The sequence below is a fragment of the Alligator sinensis genome, unplaced genomic scaffold, assembly GCF_000455745.1.
Source record: "Alligator sinensis unplaced genomic scaffold, ASM45574v1 scaffold418_2, whole genome shotgun sequence".
Taxonomy (NCBI): Eukaryota; Metazoa; Chordata; order Crocodylia; family Alligatoridae; genus Alligator; species Alligator sinensis.
This window is the reverse complement of record NW_005842682.1, coordinates 303,750-321,281: the sequence shown is the minus strand read 5'-3', so window position 1 is coordinate 321,281 and position 17,532 is coordinate 303,750. Positions and strand designations below refer to the sequence as shown.

At 41.2% G+C, this 17,532-nt stretch overlaps 1 protein-coding gene across 14 annotated transcripts in view; it reads left to right on the top strand.

Annotated features, from left to right (window-relative positions):
* Positions 1–17,532, top strand: part of DMXL1 (Dmx like 1) — a 116,712-nt gene that overhangs the window by 74,140 nt on the left and 25,040 nt on the right. For 3 of the 14 annotated variants that reach the window (XM_025215882.1, XM_025215881.1, XM_025215877.1), the window contains 7 exons: positions 6,084–6,262; positions 8,405–8,544; positions 9,564–9,649; positions 10,006–10,026; positions 10,171–10,372; positions 13,855–13,975; positions 16,451–16,513. In XM_025215882.1, the coding sequence (XP_025071667.1) occupies positions 6,084–6,262; positions 8,405–8,544; positions 9,564–9,649; positions 10,006–10,026; positions 10,171–10,372; positions 13,855–13,975; positions 16,451–16,513 (812 nt within the window). Of the gene's footprint in view, positions 1–6,083; positions 6,263–8,404; positions 8,545–9,563; positions 9,650–10,005; positions 10,027–10,170; positions 10,373–13,854; positions 13,976–16,450; positions 16,514–17,532 lie in introns of those variants that run through there. The other 11 variants (XM_014524852.2, XM_025215880.1, XM_025215886.1 and 8 more) reach the window with 7 other exon arrangements.

Here is a 17,532-nt window from a genome sequence, read left to right as displayed (position 1 = left end):
TGGCAAATTAGGTACAGTTTAAAAATTATCTATTTAAGTTTCAACATTGTGTAGGTTTCCACTTTTAATAGGTGATAAGTTAGTTGAACATGTATCACAGGTATGAAGTAGAAACGCTTTCTTCCTGTGTTTTTATACGACCATAAATGTGTTCTGAAAGGTGCTTCTGGACTGGAACTTACACATCTTGGTTTTAGCCTGAAGATGACTTTTTTTTAAAGTTAGAGTGGGTCTCCTTTGAGCATTCTGAATGTTGTAAGGGATAATTGTCTGTGTTATGCATTCAACAAATGAAATAATTCTAGCCCACAGTTTAGAGAACTGTAGTAAGAGATCAAAGAACTTCATTTTTAAAACTTGCTGTATACAGTGCTACTTTGAGAGGTTAGTATCCTTGATTGGTTTGGGAAACATCTGGTTTCAATTCAGTGGTTGTTACCACATGAAAAACTGCACTAAGTGGGCATGTCTACACATGTCCCTATGGCACCTTTGTTACTGCACCATCATTTAGTACTTCCTCTTGGAAGTACTAAATGACAGTACAGTGACAGCCTACACAGCACCGTGCATGCAGCGCGTGGCTATTTTTTAGCTGCTACGTTGCCGTAGCAACAGGCTATAACAAGGCAGCACATTGCTATGGCAACATAGCTGCAGCATCATGGTTCTTGCTTGTAGACACTGCATCGCCGTAGCACATTGCTGTGGCAACATAGTGTCATGTGTAGATGCACCCACAGTGCCCTAGAGGGTAGGGACAGAAGTTACACACAAACCAATTTAAATGATCAGAAACTGGTTTAAACCTGTAACAGAACAGAAGTTCAGTACTCATAAAATACTTTCCAAATGACCAAAACCAGTTTAAGATATTGTGGTTGGATGTAGTACCAGACTTAACTGATTTTAAGTCATATCAGTTTATGGAACTTCTGTCTTGGATCCCTTCCTGGTTCGAGTAAACTTAGTCTCCCAGCATCCCAAGATGCTTTGCAGCCCTGGGCTATGCTGCCTGCTCCAGGCTAATGAGGAAGCTCATTAGCCTGCTTCTTGCCTGTGTCCGTCAGCCCATAGGGACTAAGGGCAGGGGAACAGACCCCCCCAGACCACACTAGCCAGGGTCTACACAGCTCATGGAGTGGAAGGAAAGCCCCTGTGATGGGGGCTTTTCAAATCCTGGCAACCTTCTCCCTTCCACCTTCCCACTTGTCAGCTGCTGATTGCTTCAGCAGCTGCTACAGAGGGTGGGAGAAGGAGTCCTCCAAGTCGGGCACCTGCCCATGCAGCCCAGCATGGGGGCATTGGTGAGCTCTTGCCTTAGGGGACTTCCCTCCACCCCAAGCCAGGGACACCCCCAAGGAGCTGAGGGGCTTCTGTGAATCTTGGGCAAGACTAGTGCAGGGGAGCTGAGAAACTTCCCTCTGCTCCCAGGGCTGTCCCTGAGACCTTCAGCAGCTAAATGCCCCTCAGCTCCCTGGAGCTGTCTGGGGCTGGTGTGGGAAGCCCCAAGGCAGGGGTTGCATGGGCAGGTGCACAGCCCAGAGGACTGTTTCTTCCTCCCTGCTGCGGTAGCCACCGAAGCAATCAGCAGCTGGGATGGGGGAGCAGGGGAATGGGACACCTGGCTGGGCTGACAATGGCCAGCAGGCTGGGGGGTGCACTCTACCACCCCATGCCTTCTGGCCTGGGTCAGTTTAGGCTTTCCCCTGCCTGTCCGAATTGAAAACTGAATATTAGTTGAGTTGGGTATTCGGTCAACCTATGCAGCTTAGAGGAAGCTGCCTAGATTAAATCGATTCAGCCTCACACTTTCTGACTGTCTGTACTTAGCCTGAGTGATACTGTTCATAACTGTGAAAATGTAAGTTTTCTATTTCATCTAGGCTCTCCATTCATATAATAGGGTCTCCACCTCCCTTTTCCCGCCCCCCACTTTGGCTTCACAGATTGTATGGTCAGATCTTTCCCAGCAAGGTCAGAACTCCTCCTCTTCTCTGGAAAAACTCTGGTTATTTCTACTTCCTGGGAATTGTAGCAGGTCATTCTTGGGTCTTCAGCCTCCCCCTTTCTCTTTGCCCTTAAAACGCTAAGGGTGGCATTTTGTTACTTGATTTAGCTGTATAAGTTACCAGACTAGTGTCCTTGGGTATCTGTTCAGCAGAGCCATCCCTAGGGGTGTGCGGGGCTCGGGGCATATCAGCCTGTGCAGGGCCATAGGGTGGGGCTGGTGACAGCCTGTATGGCACTGTCCGCAGGGCTTGGGGTAGTTGCCCCAATTCGTGTCTGCCTAGGGAGGGCCCTGCTCTTCAGTTTGAGGAGGGAGATGCACATGAGAGAGCCTGTTGTTCTGAGCGAGCAGCTCTGGGTAATGCTGCTGCGACACAGGCATCCTCCTCTCTGCAGCTGCTGCAAGCAGGTCTGCTCTGTGACCTGCCTGCTGGCCCTGTGTAGCTAAGTAGGGTTTGCTTTCCCTCAGAGGCTTCAGTGCCTGAGGAAAGCAGACTTCTGCAGCACTTTGGCCCTGTAACGTACCATCTTTGCTTGCACATACTGCATACACTTTCCCCCGAATATTAGCCTTCCACAGCTGGAATGAACATCTTCAGTGGGGAAGCTGGTTTTTCTGCCCAGAGTAGAAGTTTGGAGGTGCTTCAAAGTGGCTGCTGTTGCTTTTCCTACTCTTCCCTCCAGCAGCCATGTGGATGGAGGGATGGAGTCTAGCAAGGACAGATCTGGGAAAGTCGGACCCCCGTTTCATCCCTGCTCCAGTCAAGGTTTAAAACAGACTGCCCTGCCACAGTAGCAGCATTTCTGTTCAGGCAGCGCTGAGGGAGTTAACTGATTTCATGACTCAGTATAATCTACCAGTCTCCTTTTAATTGCTCTTCACCCCACAGTAATTAGCAACCCTCTCTTTAATGGTCTTGAGGTTGTATTAATCAAGCTATCCTTTAGCAATTTTGTTGTCCGTTAGCTATTCCTGGTCTTGTTTCTCTTTTTTCAAAGCTCTGCAGACTTCTATAGCTTACTTCAAAATCTTAGATCTACTGATAGAGTTGAGTTTTCAGCTGCATGTAGAGTTCTTCCTGAGCAGGAAAGGGAGGATGAATAAATTGAACATTAGAATGTGTCCCTGCTCTACAAGGTCATAACTTTGAGAATATCGTTTTTATTTTTGATTCTGCCTTCCCAAAAACAAGTTTGTTTTATTCAGAGGTGTGTGATATGTGAGAAAATTATGGTACCCCCAGGGACTGCTGTTGCATCTGCTTTTTGAAGACCAATTCCTGCTTTGGGTATAAGGGAGATCCTGCCTTGAGAAGGGGTTTAGGTTCTCTGGTTCCTTCTAGCCCTATTATTCTGTAATTCTGTGACAAGAACTATATTAGGAAGTGCTTTTTCTGCACTTCTACCTTCCAGTCTTGCTGCTGCTTCTGACTCGAGCCTCAGTATTGTTCGTAATTCAGAAAGCAATAATTTTAGAAGCTCATCTGCCACGTACTACTTCAACAGGCCTGACTTACCCTCTCTGCCTACAAAGAAAGAGGTGGCAAGGTAGGGGGAGGCCAGATTACCTGTTTACTTCTACAAAATGTACTTGCTAGTCAAGGGGTTTTCCTTATCAGTCTGGCTCAACTTCTGCTTCTTAGTGTGTTGCTTGACTTCAGTGACCTCATTTGACATTCTGTGCATCTTGATCTGCTTACTTAGCCTTTTTCTGAAAGGAGCCCTTTAATCCTGCTTCTGCTATCAACATGTTGCTTTAAGCAAGGGGAAATTGCCAGATAGTCCATACTTTTCCTTCACCTTGCTTGCCGTGAATTGGCAGCTATAATCCTTTATGACCAACAGGCTAGTCTGACTATAGCTATTTAAAATTTGCTACATGGGGTTTTTTTAGTTTTGTATAAAATGGCATAGAGACTCTTTCTCCCCTCCTTCCTGGTTTTTAACTGTAGAAATGTCCAGTTATGTGGCTTTTCTGGATGGTCTCATGGATGTTTTGAGGTTTTGCACATTAATTAGAGAAGAAAGATCTTGAATCTTTATTAAAGACATGGGTCTAAAGAGTCTAGTTTCAAAATGTATGTCTTGAGTTAAATTCAGTCCCTGAAACCCAATAATTCAGTCCTCTTTTTTGCATGCAACTTAAGATTTTTATATCAGCTCAGGTTCCCAAATGAATTCTCCATAACCATGGACTATTCTTTTACTCTGTGGTCTCATGGCTAACATCTGAGGTATGTGGATTTTTCTTCATACGTATAAAAATCTGCATTCAAATGCCATTCACTAGATGACTTCAAAATGATTTGTATTGTTACTGTGGTGATATATTCTCCTCTAAATTCAAAACTAAGTCATTGTTTCTCAGAATTCCATGCTGTCTTAGGCCTTTTGCCAAGTAAACTTAAAGGTCCACAAAACCTTTTATAGGGTTCCTTTGACTTCAACTAAAACATGGATAAATAGTCTTTCAGAAAACATAGACTATTATAATTCTTCAGCATCTCAAAGGGAGGCCCCTCATTTCTCAAAAAATGTGAGCGTTTTAGGTAATCCTGTAAGCATCTGCAACCTGTAACAAAATGTTTTGAAAACCCCTGTGTGCTGCCATAGCACAGAGTAATAGTTTTCTGACCCTATTTCAGTACCTCATCTTTATTCATCAAACATTGAAGCACATGCTCAAAAGTAAGCTTGGTACTGTAGTGGTTTGCTGATCTGAAGCTTTTTATGTGCTCTTTGGAGAGAAGTGTGTGTTTAATGCAGCCTAGGTTTTAACTTTTTGATTTGGTATCAACTGTAGATATTCTAGAGAGGAGGGACTATAGTTCTAACCTGAATTGTGTCTGGGCTCTGTCATCAGGAGACAGGAAAACACGGTAGCAGTGACAGGCCTGGCTAATCAAAGAAAAATACCTTAAGATTTAAAAGAAATGCTGAAACTTGGTTTGTTCTGTAAATGGCATGCAGTTCTGTCTCCTGTCTCTCTCACACACTCTCCCTTCTCTCTCTCTCTCTCTCTCTCTCCTCTTTTTGCATACTCACCTCTTTTGTCTCTCTCTTCTCTCTCTCTCTCTCCCTTCTCTGTCTCACATTTTTAAAAAACAAGCCTAGATCAAAGAGAAATAATTCAACCGTTTCACAGTTAAACTATTAACAATAAAGATAGTTAATACTATGTTCGTGGGGCCACCTGAGTTAGCACATTTGTCTATAAATGTGTAGGCATAGCACATCTGGAAGTCAATTTAGGGACCTTTAGTAACAGGCATCAGACGGTCAACTGGTACCTGTTTAGGTTAAGATTTATTAATGAGATTGATGGATGATAATAGCTTTGGAGGTTGCAAGTCTTGCTACAAAGGACATAATGAGTGCTACCACTATATTTAATGCAGTGCTAAGGTTAAAAAACAGTTGAGTCAGAAAAATTCCAAGATGTGTGCATTCAAGGTGACTGATGCAAGTTTGATATGGGATCACAAAATAGTTTGCATTCATTTTGACATAGTTTCAGAAGTTATATTCAGGCTACACAGCACTTGAGCCACAAATGGTCAAATGGTTCTTCAACTTATCCCCTACAGACTATCCTTCCTACAGCCACGAGTGGTAACGCATGTTGCACTCATCTCTAGAAATCAAGGTTCAAGTACTATACATTTTTCCCCCTTTGAACTGGAGTGTGGTTGCCACAGATCATTTGGAGAAATACTTATTGTATTGGTTCTTGATTCATGGCTTTGGAGGCTGTCAGAACTGAGGATCCCTGAGCTAGATGATCATTGTTTAAAAGGCACACCATCTCCACAAAAATAGCAATTTCCTTCTTGACAGGCTGGATACTTAAGTTTGTAGACTAGTGGCTCCCTATTGTTTAACCACTGTCCTGTTTTATGAAGTAATCTGCATTAGCTTTGGATATTGTTTTAGAATTAGTACAGTAAAATAAAAAGAGATACCAACTTTTTTGCGTCTTAAGGAAGTGGTAAAATCAAATCCTGAAAACGCATATCTGTGAGGCTTCTATCATGAATATTCACCCTAGTTTTTAATGATTTTGTATTTTTTAGTTTCTTCCCCTGTAGATGATGGTGAAAAACAACAGAAACGTTTTAGACTTTCCTCAAAATTGTCTCCAAAAGAGTGTCCCCAGTCTCCGTCATCACCAGCGGTGGAACAGGGATCTCCACCTTACAGGGAAAAGTTTATTCCTCCCGAACTTAGTATCTGGGACTATTTCATAGCAAAGGTAATTTTTACTGTTGTAAAATATAAACTGTGCTCTTTCTAAGACAAGTAATAATTTAAGCAGAAACTAGGTTATATAGAGTATAACATCATAAATCCGGCATGCTCAGGATTGAGCACCTTCCAGAAATGTGACGATTCTGGATTTTTTAAACCAGAGTGGCGGCTGGTCATGGCTTGTCGGGGGTGGGAGCGGCAGCCGGGCCTGAAGCACCGGTGGCGCAGGGTGTTGGATGGTGGCAGCAGCTGCTGCGTACAAGCTTCCCCTTCCACTGCCCTGGGACCAGCTGCCGCTACTCCCCAATGTAGTATATTTTTTTTAAGTGCTGGATTTTCGAGAATTCCAGTTTTTTGATATCCAGATTTATACGGTTATACTGTGTTTCCATTTCTACTTTTAAAGCAGGGGATAAAAATCATCTATCTTTCTTACTCAGATACCCAAAATATTCTTAAAATAATGCTCACTAAATTTTTGCAAGGGTGAAAAGGGTAGTCATGGAATTGATTCAATCTCAAATACCATTTTACTGGATATGAATGATGATGTTCTGAAACGTTGCTCATTCAGATTGCAGCTGCACATGGAGGATAAAACGACACAATGTTAAAAATGTACCTTCTGTTTGAAATGAATAATTAAGCCAAAAACATTTGTGTACTGACTAGAAATCAAACTAAATTTTATAAAGTACAGTTCCTCAATTTAATTTAAAAAAGAATAGGAAGGTAAGAGATATTAGGTCCACTTATTAAAGCAGCTGGTGAGAAATTGTCATCCAGATTCTAGCCAGCAAGTAAACTTGAACTTGTAGATAGGAGAGGCCTAATTTTTCTTCCTAGATGAAGAACTTAAATTTCCATTAATAATTGTTACTGAAGAGAATATCCCTGATAGCATAGTTTGGGATTGGAGTCAAGAAGTTCTAAGTTCTCCTGGTCTAGGATGATTTCCTGAATGGACTCATGCTAGTCTCTCTCCTCTCTCTCTCTAAAGGGAAAAGAGAGATTCGGTTATTAACTCATTATACCTCTGAAGTAATTCTGCTGTTTACACAATTACTGTAAAGATCAGACCCTTCATTTTCAAAAAAGGAAAAAACTTCCTTCCCAGACTCTCTTGGGTTTCAGCTTTGGCTACTGTATCGTGCGGATCACTTCATACACAGTGGTTTTCCCCCTCAAGCCATTTAAAATAGCAGAAATCAGCCCCTTATTCTATCAGTCTGCGTGTAATCCACTCTCTGAATATCTCAACTGATATCTATTCTTCAATACATAAGCCGTGTCTACATAGCAAACTTGCCATACCTGGCAGCAATGCCCTTGAACACTTCCTACTGCACAGCATGGGCTGCCCCCTCAACTAAAGCAGCCAGGCTGTGTCCATACCTCTTTATAGGTTGGCTAATAAGCATGGCGTTTACCTAATCGATACTATCACTACTTATTTGCTTTCCTGTCTTGTTAAATTGCCCTTCTATCCTCCTCTGTGATGTCTGCGCTCTTTTATGAAGTCTTCCTCAACGGTTTCCCTAATATAATTTATGAAAGGAATATCCATAATGGAATAGGAGTAAAGTAGGGGCGGGCAGTTATTTCACCTGGAGGGCCACTTAACAATTCTTGATGAGCTGCCGAGGGCCACAAGGGTAGCCCCGACCTTTGCCCCACCCCCTGGTTGCCATCTTGAACCCAGAAATCCTACCCCCTCCCCTTGCTCCCGGAAGTATTCCTTTTAGCTAGGGGATATGCCATCTTGGAACAAGAAAAAAGACTAATTATATTCTAAAAATCAAACATACATTAATTTGATTTCAAAAAATAATTTTGTCCTGATCTATATGCGTTTGTGTAGTGTACATAGAGATGATTGCATAATAGCTTAAAATGAAGTCTTATTTTTGTATATTGGTGGGGAGTATGGGTGGATGGGTACAGGGTTTGTGGCGGCTGTACTGATTCCAAAATGATTATTTTAATAAAGAATATATTTCAAACTGTTGTAATGACTGATTTGATATGATATGACAAGATTGTGTTTAATTTTATGATGTTACTATATTTGTGTTTTAAACGAGCAAAATGCTTTTTGACAGAAATAGTTTTTCTGATTACATTCTTTCATATATATATATTTTAGCCTTTTCTTCCATCCTCACAAAGTCGAGTAGAATATGATTCAGAGGAGAGCCAAGGAAGTGATGATGATGAGGAGGGTGAGGAAGATGTTTTTGCATCAGACTCTCAACTTCAGGAGCATTCTAATTCAAATTCATACAGGTATAAAAGGCTTAATTTTAATATTTTTTTCTGATGCTATTGACAGCGAGTACATTTCTAGGTACTTTATGGATGAGAAAATATGGGAGTTACTCAAGAAATGTGTTTCTTAGGAATGTTTATAGAATGCCTAGTTTTAAATAAACAACAAGCATAATATTCTGATGGTTTCTTTATTTTAATTAATTTCTCCTTCTCCTTCTCCTTCTCCTTCTCCTTCTCCTTCTCCTTCTCCTTCTCCTTCTCCTTCTCCTTCTCCTTCTCCTTCTCCTTCTCCTTCTCCTTCTCCTTCTCCTTTAAAATGCCTTGGCAATCAAGGTATCCTTAACGTTAGAATATAATTAGAGCAGGAGTATCAGAGGTACAGCTTTCAGACTGGAACTGTGGAACCTTAGGATCTGGCCTGCAGTTGTTAGACCATCACTGCTTATTGCACGTAGTACATGCTAGCCCTGGCATATGGAGCTGGTCTGTCAGGTGCTGCACATGGCACCCATGCCAGACCTACCCATGACCATCCCTGTGTGCTGGAGCCAGCACACAGGACCAGTCTGGTGTTGGCACTGCGTCAGCTCATGCTCCCGGCTGTGTCTGTGTGCTTTGTGCAGTCCAAGCCCCAGTCTGGCAATGGCATGTGTTATATGCAGGACATGGGGATGGATTCAGTGCTCTTTCTGTATGTGGCGTGAGGAGCCGATCCAGGCCACGTGCACCCTGCCAAATTAGCCCTACACTCTGGCTCTGGGGCCAGCACCTCATGTGCGCCTTTTGCTGGCTTCCTGCACAAGCCTTGCACTGGTGTCGGCACACACTATATCAGCTGTCTGTCAGATCAGACCTGTGCCCTGACTCTGGTGTATGGGTCCAGACTAGCCTGCACCATGCCTCTCACCTGGCCAGTGGGGCCATTTTTGGGGTTAAATCCAGAAATAGTCCTATCTTTGACTACAGAGAAGAGTTGAGCTTTTTTTAAGGAAGATTATAATATGAGATCATAATGACTTATTATATTTCTGTAGTTGGTCACTGATGAGATTGACTATGATTCAGATGGTGCTTCATAATTTGAAGACTTTCTATCCCTTGGCTGGACATGATCTTTCAGGTAATCTAGCAGCGTAGTTAACTTTTTTCAGTTGCTTTGGCTCACTTTATCCTGACACTGTTTTATTTTTAGAGAGATTGGTACACTGTAAAATACCATTCAGCAGTTAGTTTATTTTGATACTAGAGACTACAAACATTAACCTGATTATTTGGGGATATTTTTGCATGTTCTGTTGAGTTTTTTGTCTACCTTGTAATCACTTATGGCTGTCAGTAACATGTCTTACTGGCTGTTTTAGTATTTTTACTGATTAATTAATCCTGTACTTATTTTGTTATTCATAATACATCATTTCTACTATTGTTTTACTTCTCGTCCGTTCTAAATATCCTGGTTCCTTTTCCACATCACAGGCTGCTATAAAGCAATACAGGGTAATTAATCTCTTTACATTTCAATCTCTGCTTCCATCTTTTTAAGTGAATTTAGAAAATGCTTCATTGCAATATAGATTTTTAGTGGAGGAATTCACACTAAGATGCCAATATAATTTAAATTTCTTTGCTTTGTCCTTTTAGAACTTCCAGTTAGCTCCCCGCTGTGTCATGCAGTCCTAAAGACACTTCAGCGCTGGGAGCAAGTTCTTCTCCGACGGCTTGAGTTATACGGTGGCCCCCCTCAAAATTTTATTTCAGTTCATGCACCTGAGGAAGCATTATCTGCAGGTCCTGCACTCCTTCGCCACAAGGTTTTGCTTGAACCTACAAACACTCCTTTCAGGTGTGCATGCAATTTATATACTTTTTTTTTTATAATCATTCTAATATACATCATAGTCATTCATTACCTTTCCTTCATAAGGCAAAGGATGGGCCTTTTAGATGCTTTCAGAAATGCATGTTTGTATGTATGGTTACTATAACGTTAAGTGAAGATGCCCAATTAGAACCATATCCAGCCCATTTGGATGTGCAAACGCTTGATTTTTCTTTTATAGCTGAATGCTCAAATCATATGCATAGTTAAACATGTATATGCATGCTTCTGAGTCTGGCTCTGATGTGAAGATATCAGCTGCAGAGAAAGCAGTCAGATTTGGTGGTCCTCAAACTCTGATGTCAAAAACTCATCTCACTATTACTGCTTCTATGGAAGCTGTTTCATCAATACTACAGTAGGGAGCTTTAGTCACTTTGGTGGATGACTCTGTGCGTGATGGACAGGAAGAATGTACTAAATCCTTCATCCCCATTGTGAAAAGGTTCATATCAAACAGATCAGAACAAATCTAGGATAGTATCTAAAATAAATAACCCCTCCCTCCACCTGCCCCCTTTTGAATAGGTTAGTTATAAATCAAGAGAAAAAGTATCTTTCCAGCTGTTATCCATGTTGATCATGGATTCGATATTGCATCATAAAGCTAAAAATGTAGTGTCAGCTAAGTGTTTTATAGGGCAGTTTAGACTCTGTACCTCTCTTTTTTTAATATCAAGTTTGTCATTAAAACAGGAAATCATGAGAAGTTGCTTTTTTAGGTCCCTATGCTAGAGCTGACTGAAACATTCTCCTTTGAAATGCAGCTCCATTTAGAGAGATTTCTAGAAGTCTAAAAATTGCTCTCTTCAAATTGGCTTTGGGTCCGTTCTGTCAAATAAATCCAGAATCAATCCAGCACTCCAGAAGTTTCCTTTAGCTATTTAAAACCATCAGCACAATCTAAGGAATTTGTTTTGCACAGTATTAAATTTGGGTATTTAGTATGTTGGTCTTGTGAAAACAATAAGAATTCTGTAAAACCATTTTTTAAATTGCATAGGAATAATTAGTAGCCACTGTTTCTGTGTGGGAGTGGAAGTTCTTCCAGATTCCTTCATGGTTTTGAACTTAGCCTAGAGTTTTTAAGAATTGTGGGATATGTACAGAATAATCAGTTTCCAAAATATGGAATTCCTTTCTTTGACAGCCAAAAATAATATTTTTGTATGCTTCCCAGTGCTCAGAAGGCTCCAACACCTTGGAGAGATCTTTTGGTGGTTGTTTTTTGCTGCTTTGTATTTCCTAGGGATGAGGAAACTAACAGAAAGTGTAATCTGGCAAGGGACCAAACTTAAATTGCAGTTCTCCAATTGACAGGGAAGGTTCATTTTTATTCAGTTCGTTTAAAATATGAAGCGTTCACAAACTATATGAAAGTGCAACCTGTTCTGGTAGAGAGCAAGTTGAGATATGTCTGCTTTGAGGTTACTGTTCTGTTTCATTTTGCACTTCCCTTGGCAATCTTCAAGTACAAATAATAAGACCCGTTGATTAAAATTTAACACAACCTAAACTAGAGGAAAGGAAAGGATTTTTTTCTCTACATAGCTTCAAAACAGACTTTATACAATAATTTAAGTTTTTGTAACAAAATAATTTCCTGTATATATGCAGTGATCTGTCTGCTGTTCATATTCCAGAACAGATATCTTGGCAACTGTTTGGCCATTTTGTTTCAGTGTTTGTCAGTATTTCATAGACATTAGGGCTGGAAGGGACCTTGGAAGATCATCGAGTCCAGCCCCCTGCCCAAAGGGCAGGAAGTCAGCTGGGGTTATAGGATCCCAGCAAGACAAGCATCCAGTTTGCTCTTGAAGGTGTTCAATGTAGGCGCTTAAACCACCTCCGGTGGCAGGCTGTTCCAGACCTTGGGGGCTCGGACAGTAAAGAAATTCTTCCTTATGTCCAGCCTGAAACGGTCTTGTCGTAGTTTATGACCGTTCGACCTAGTCGTCATCCCTTGGGGTGCTCTGGTGAACAAACGTTCCCCCAGATACTGGTGGTCACCCCTGATAAACTTATAGGTGGCCATCAGATCACCCCTGAGCCTGCGCTTTTCCAGGCTAAAGAGCCCCATGGCTCTCAGCCTGTCATCATAGGGTCTGCTTCCCTGACCTCTGATCATGCACGTGGCTCTTCTCTGGACTCTCTCAAGCTTCTCCACATCCTTTTTGAATTGTGGAGCCCAAAACTGGACGCAGTACTCCAGCTGCGGCCTCACCAAGGCCGAGTACAAGAGGAGAATGACGTCCTGGGATTTGCTTGAGAAGCATATGGATGCAAGCCAGCGTTTTGGTCACTTTACTAGCCGCAGCATCGCACTGCAGGCTCATGTTCATCTTGTGGTCAATGATGACCCCCAAGTCTCTGCTGCCGTTATTCCCAAGGACATTCGTCAAATGGGATAAAATCTATGGGCATTTGTAGATGACACATGAAAGCGGTTAAAGCCCTTTTGCACCTCTTTAATGGTGTTGCTCTTTGCATGAGTTTGCAAATTTGTCAGCATATTGCATATTAATTCCAGCCCCTGCAGCAAATTTGCTGCATAATGTGCCTTAGATGACTTTGGAGTGCAGCAAACTGAAATACCTCCGAGGAGTTTGTTTGCTACCTTACAGCCACGGAGGGAATCACTGGGCTCCGTACAGCTCAGGAGCTGTGCAGACAGCCCTAACAGGCAGCCCCGCAGCAGCCCAGGAAGGCAGGCTGCAATGAAGGGAAAGAAAAAAAAATCAATGAGCCTGATCTTTTTCTTTTTTTTTTCCCCCTTCTCTGGAGCCTGCCTGCCTGCCTGAGCTGCATGGGTGCCCGGTGCTTCCCTCTGCAGCTGCAGTGCCCCCTGGGACCGCCCAAGCTGGGTGCCTGTGGGTGGGTGCTGCCTGGGGGCTGCTGCCTTGGAGGGAAGTGCCAGCCCCCCCCCCCCCCCCCCCTTGCAGCTCAGGCCTACTGGCAGCTCACTCTCTGCTCCCTAGTGCCAGAGAGGCAGGTAAGGACACGGATGTACGTGTCACAGGGATTTACTTTGCCCCAAATTGAAATAGTGTTTTTTAAAAACCACCGCTTCAATCTAAACCCCTGTGTTATCTACAAATGCCCTATCTGACGAGCAAGAACTCAGCATTTTTAGGAACTTAAGAATTTAAGCTGATACTATTAAGTTTTTTTCTCCCTGTGCAGGGTTTTTGCCAATTTCTAAAGTAACTTATTGTATAGTATAACATTCAGCACCCGTGCTGCAATACAAGATTATTAAATATAAATATTTGCGTGCTAATCTGTGACAGTGATCCATGCATGCTTCAACTCTTGATTTCCTTTTTCCATTTGTCATAATGTTAACATTTCTTTTTCCTCACTTTATTTAGGTAGAATTTTATGTGAATTACTTTAGAACTTCATTACTAGCATGATAGCATAAACTTTTTTTTAACTTTGATCAGCAGATCTAAAAGTCATGTTGCATTGTCTGTGAAGAGACTTTGGCAGTACCTGGTTAAGCAGGAAGTAATCCAGGAAACATTTATCCGAAATATATTTACGAAGAAAAGATGCCTCAGTGAGGTCTGTATATTATGCAAAATATGTATGTTTTAAGCCTTTATTAAGTTATGGCATCTGAATGCTTGTTTTCATAGAACAAAAACTTGTATAGGTAATATGATTGGTGTTTGAGGATGTGCCTGGATCCAAATCTGCTGTTTTAAAAAACTTTGTTCTGTTGGTGTGTGAGCTTGCTGTGCATCTGCTCAAAATGAAAATAGCCAGTATCTGCCTCATGAATGACATAAAATAAACCCTTGGCTAGAATAATAGTTTGGCTCAAGCTATTGATAGAAGTTACCTTAAAAAGAGTGGCAGGTTCTGTAAAAATATATCAATCAAAAAGATTCTGATTTGTAACATAATTAAGCAAAGCTTTGAAATTTGATTTCCCCTGACCAGCTTAGTTTGTGTGTTGTTACAGTTTTTCACTGAATTGTACCTTGTTGCATTCTAGTTTTTAAAGAAACAAAATAAATACAGCACTGCAGTGTGCCAGGGACAGCACTTGAATATCTGTACTATATCAGGCCATGGGCTAGCTGGTTTTTTTCTTCCTCAATTTTTAATAAACTGGCTAGCTGAAATTGGTGTACAAAAACGTCTGTCCTCTACCCCATACTTGCTACTGCACTTCTCTCAGCTAAGTATGGGTAAACTTCTATAAGGGTTCTCTCTCTAGCCTAAATAAATAAAGCATTTAATCAGGTCTACCTATGCGATCATTCAGAGTACTCAATGAACATGATAGCACTAACACAGTCAAATCACATCAAACCTTAACTTAGTTATTACAGTGGTGAAATGTTGCCTAGTACAACCTCAGAACACTGCAATGCAACAAAAGGTGGTATTCCTTCAGACAGAGACCCTGTAAATTTATGGTATTTTAAAGCTATTTTGTTCTTTAAGCATAAGTTAGAATAAAAATTAATGTATGGTAGGGACTGTTACATTTTTTCAGTGATTAGATGTAGTTTGTTTAGTGTACAACTTTTGCTATTCTTTCTTTTCCTATCACCTTTTCCTACAATTTTCCCCATTTTTTTCAGATAATTTTTTTAAAACCAAAATTTTAAATTAATTGAAAAACTAACCTCATATTGCTTGAAAGCATCTCAGGTCACCTTCAACTGCTAGTTAATTTCTTTATTCTCCTCCTTTTCTTACTCCATTTGCGTTGAATCTTATCCACAGTGTATCCTTCATGTCAGTACTTGACAAGACAGTGATGCACGAAATGAGTAGTCCACATCATAGAAGAACTACTGACTGGGAGAAATAGGGGGAAACGATTGAATCAGAAAAAGTGTACTATGGACAGTTAACGGCAAAGTAGCAATCTAGCCAGAGCAGCAAAGAGCTAAGGGTGGGTTAACTTATCCTGTTTCTCTGCAGCTTCAGCTATACTGCTAGTTTAAAGCTGGCTTGTATACTTCTGCAATACACTGTAGTCATTTCCGTTGGCCAGCTGCATTAGTACTGTCTCATTCACGTGCTGTATTCTTCAATGTGCTCAGGAGATACAGTTAAGTTCAGATGTGTATGTTTGTATGGTCGTTCACTTACAACATCTTAGCTGTATTTGATTTTGTTAGGATGAAGAAAAACAATAACCCTAAAAACAGTAACCCTTGGTCAATCCAGACTTGTGATCATAAACTGCTTTTGCTTTGTACTGAGCTGGTGATAACTATTACTCTCAAGTTATCCCCTCGAGCAAATAATTCAAGAGTAAACAACCCATTCTTCTCTGATCATGACAATACTGGAACAAGACAGTGGAGAAAATAACTGAAAATGTTTCTTTTCCTCTCCCTTCAAGGCATTTTTCTACCAAAAATGTTTATTTAAAGTTGATAACAACTCGTTTTTCTACAGGACAAAGGTGATACCAAATATTTCAAAAGTGCTTCTTAGTGCTTCAGAAGCAATTGCAGTGGCCACCTCAGAATAAAGCAGAACTGCTAGCCATGTCCTTAAAGCAATAATGGCATTTTAAACTCCTGTAAACCCCACTCTTGATTATTATTAATAGACAGGTGGAGTCAATAGGGGTATCCACCCAGGGTAACAATGTGGTGTAGGGTGGGCGCAAAAACATGCGGCTGCTGCTGATAGCCACAGGTTTGTGATCACAGTGGCAACTGGAAGTCACCACTTCCACTTTGCCCAGGGTGTCTAGCCACATTCCTGTACTACTGTTAATGCATTCAGAATGTCATCTGTGAGGTCCAACATTTTAAGCAAACAACTGAGAACTGAAGTTGATAAGCTATTACATAGCATAATTAAAATGATTTCTGTAGCAAACTTAAATTTAGAATAAATACTTAGCCGAATATATATTGTATGTAAACTATCTGTGCAAATCAGTGTGTTGTTTTAATTGTTGCGTGTTGGGAAAATTAACATAGGATTAAGGATTTCCACAGTGTTTTTCATGTTACATCTCATCTTCAATTTTTGTCATGTGGTTATTCTTTCTTGGTAAAGTCATTAGAGGACCACAGTGAAACCATCAAAAATTCTATGATGGAGGAGCCCATCAACAATAAGGTACATTATCATAATATTCAAATTAAATTCAACATTTTAGTCTTTCTAGAGGTAAAACTTACTGTTGACATTCATAAAACTGATATTCACTGTTAACTCCTTTTGAAAACTTTGCTGTGTAGCAATTTAAACTGAAATCTGAGCTTCATAAGAAGTTAGAACAATAACATTGTATAGGACATTTTGTAAATCAAAACCAAACTCTAGTCTCTCATATTTGCACTGAAACGTGTTTTGTGTTAGAATGTATAATGTATACTGCTGACTAAATTGTTGTTTTTGTGGTAATTGTATAAGTAAATAATGGTTTGCATTTGTGTGTCACTTATTCAAGTGGCTTGTAAAGTCTAAAGCAGCAATGCCAGAGAAGTAAATGTCAAACTCGTTTGATTGCTAGGTCATTTGAGGCATAGAAGCTATGATTTTCCTGGTATACTCAGGTTAGCAATAGCATAACAGGGAACGATACTCAGGAGCTCTGGATGGGCTGTAACCACAGAACTGTGCTTCTCCAGACAAAACAAAATCCTGAGGACCTTGTTATATAGGAATTTTGAGCAGCTTCAGAAGCTTGTAACACCTGGATTATCTGCACATTAGCACCTGAAACTAGTTGTAAGCACTCATTATGTAGTTCAAAGATGCACCACTCCAGGGTAGTATGATCTCTGATCTGTGTCAACCAGCTCATAAAAACACCCCACCCTACCCCATTGTCTTTGCTTTCCAGCTGGCCTGCATCTAGTCCACTGCCTCCCAGCACTCCAGATCACCCCTCACTAGCCCACCCTCTGTCCTCTTATGGCTGCTTGCACTGTCAGTCCTGAGGGAGTAGGCAGGGAAGGGCTAACCCAGGGGTGGGCAAAATGCGGCCTGTGGACCAGATGCAGCCTGCCAGGCCATTCTATCCAGCCCGCGGGGCCCCTAAAACATTTAGAAAATGTATATTTATCTGCCCCTGGCTACCTGTCATGCGGCCCTTGATGGCTTGCCAAAACTCAGTAAGCAGCCCTCTGCCC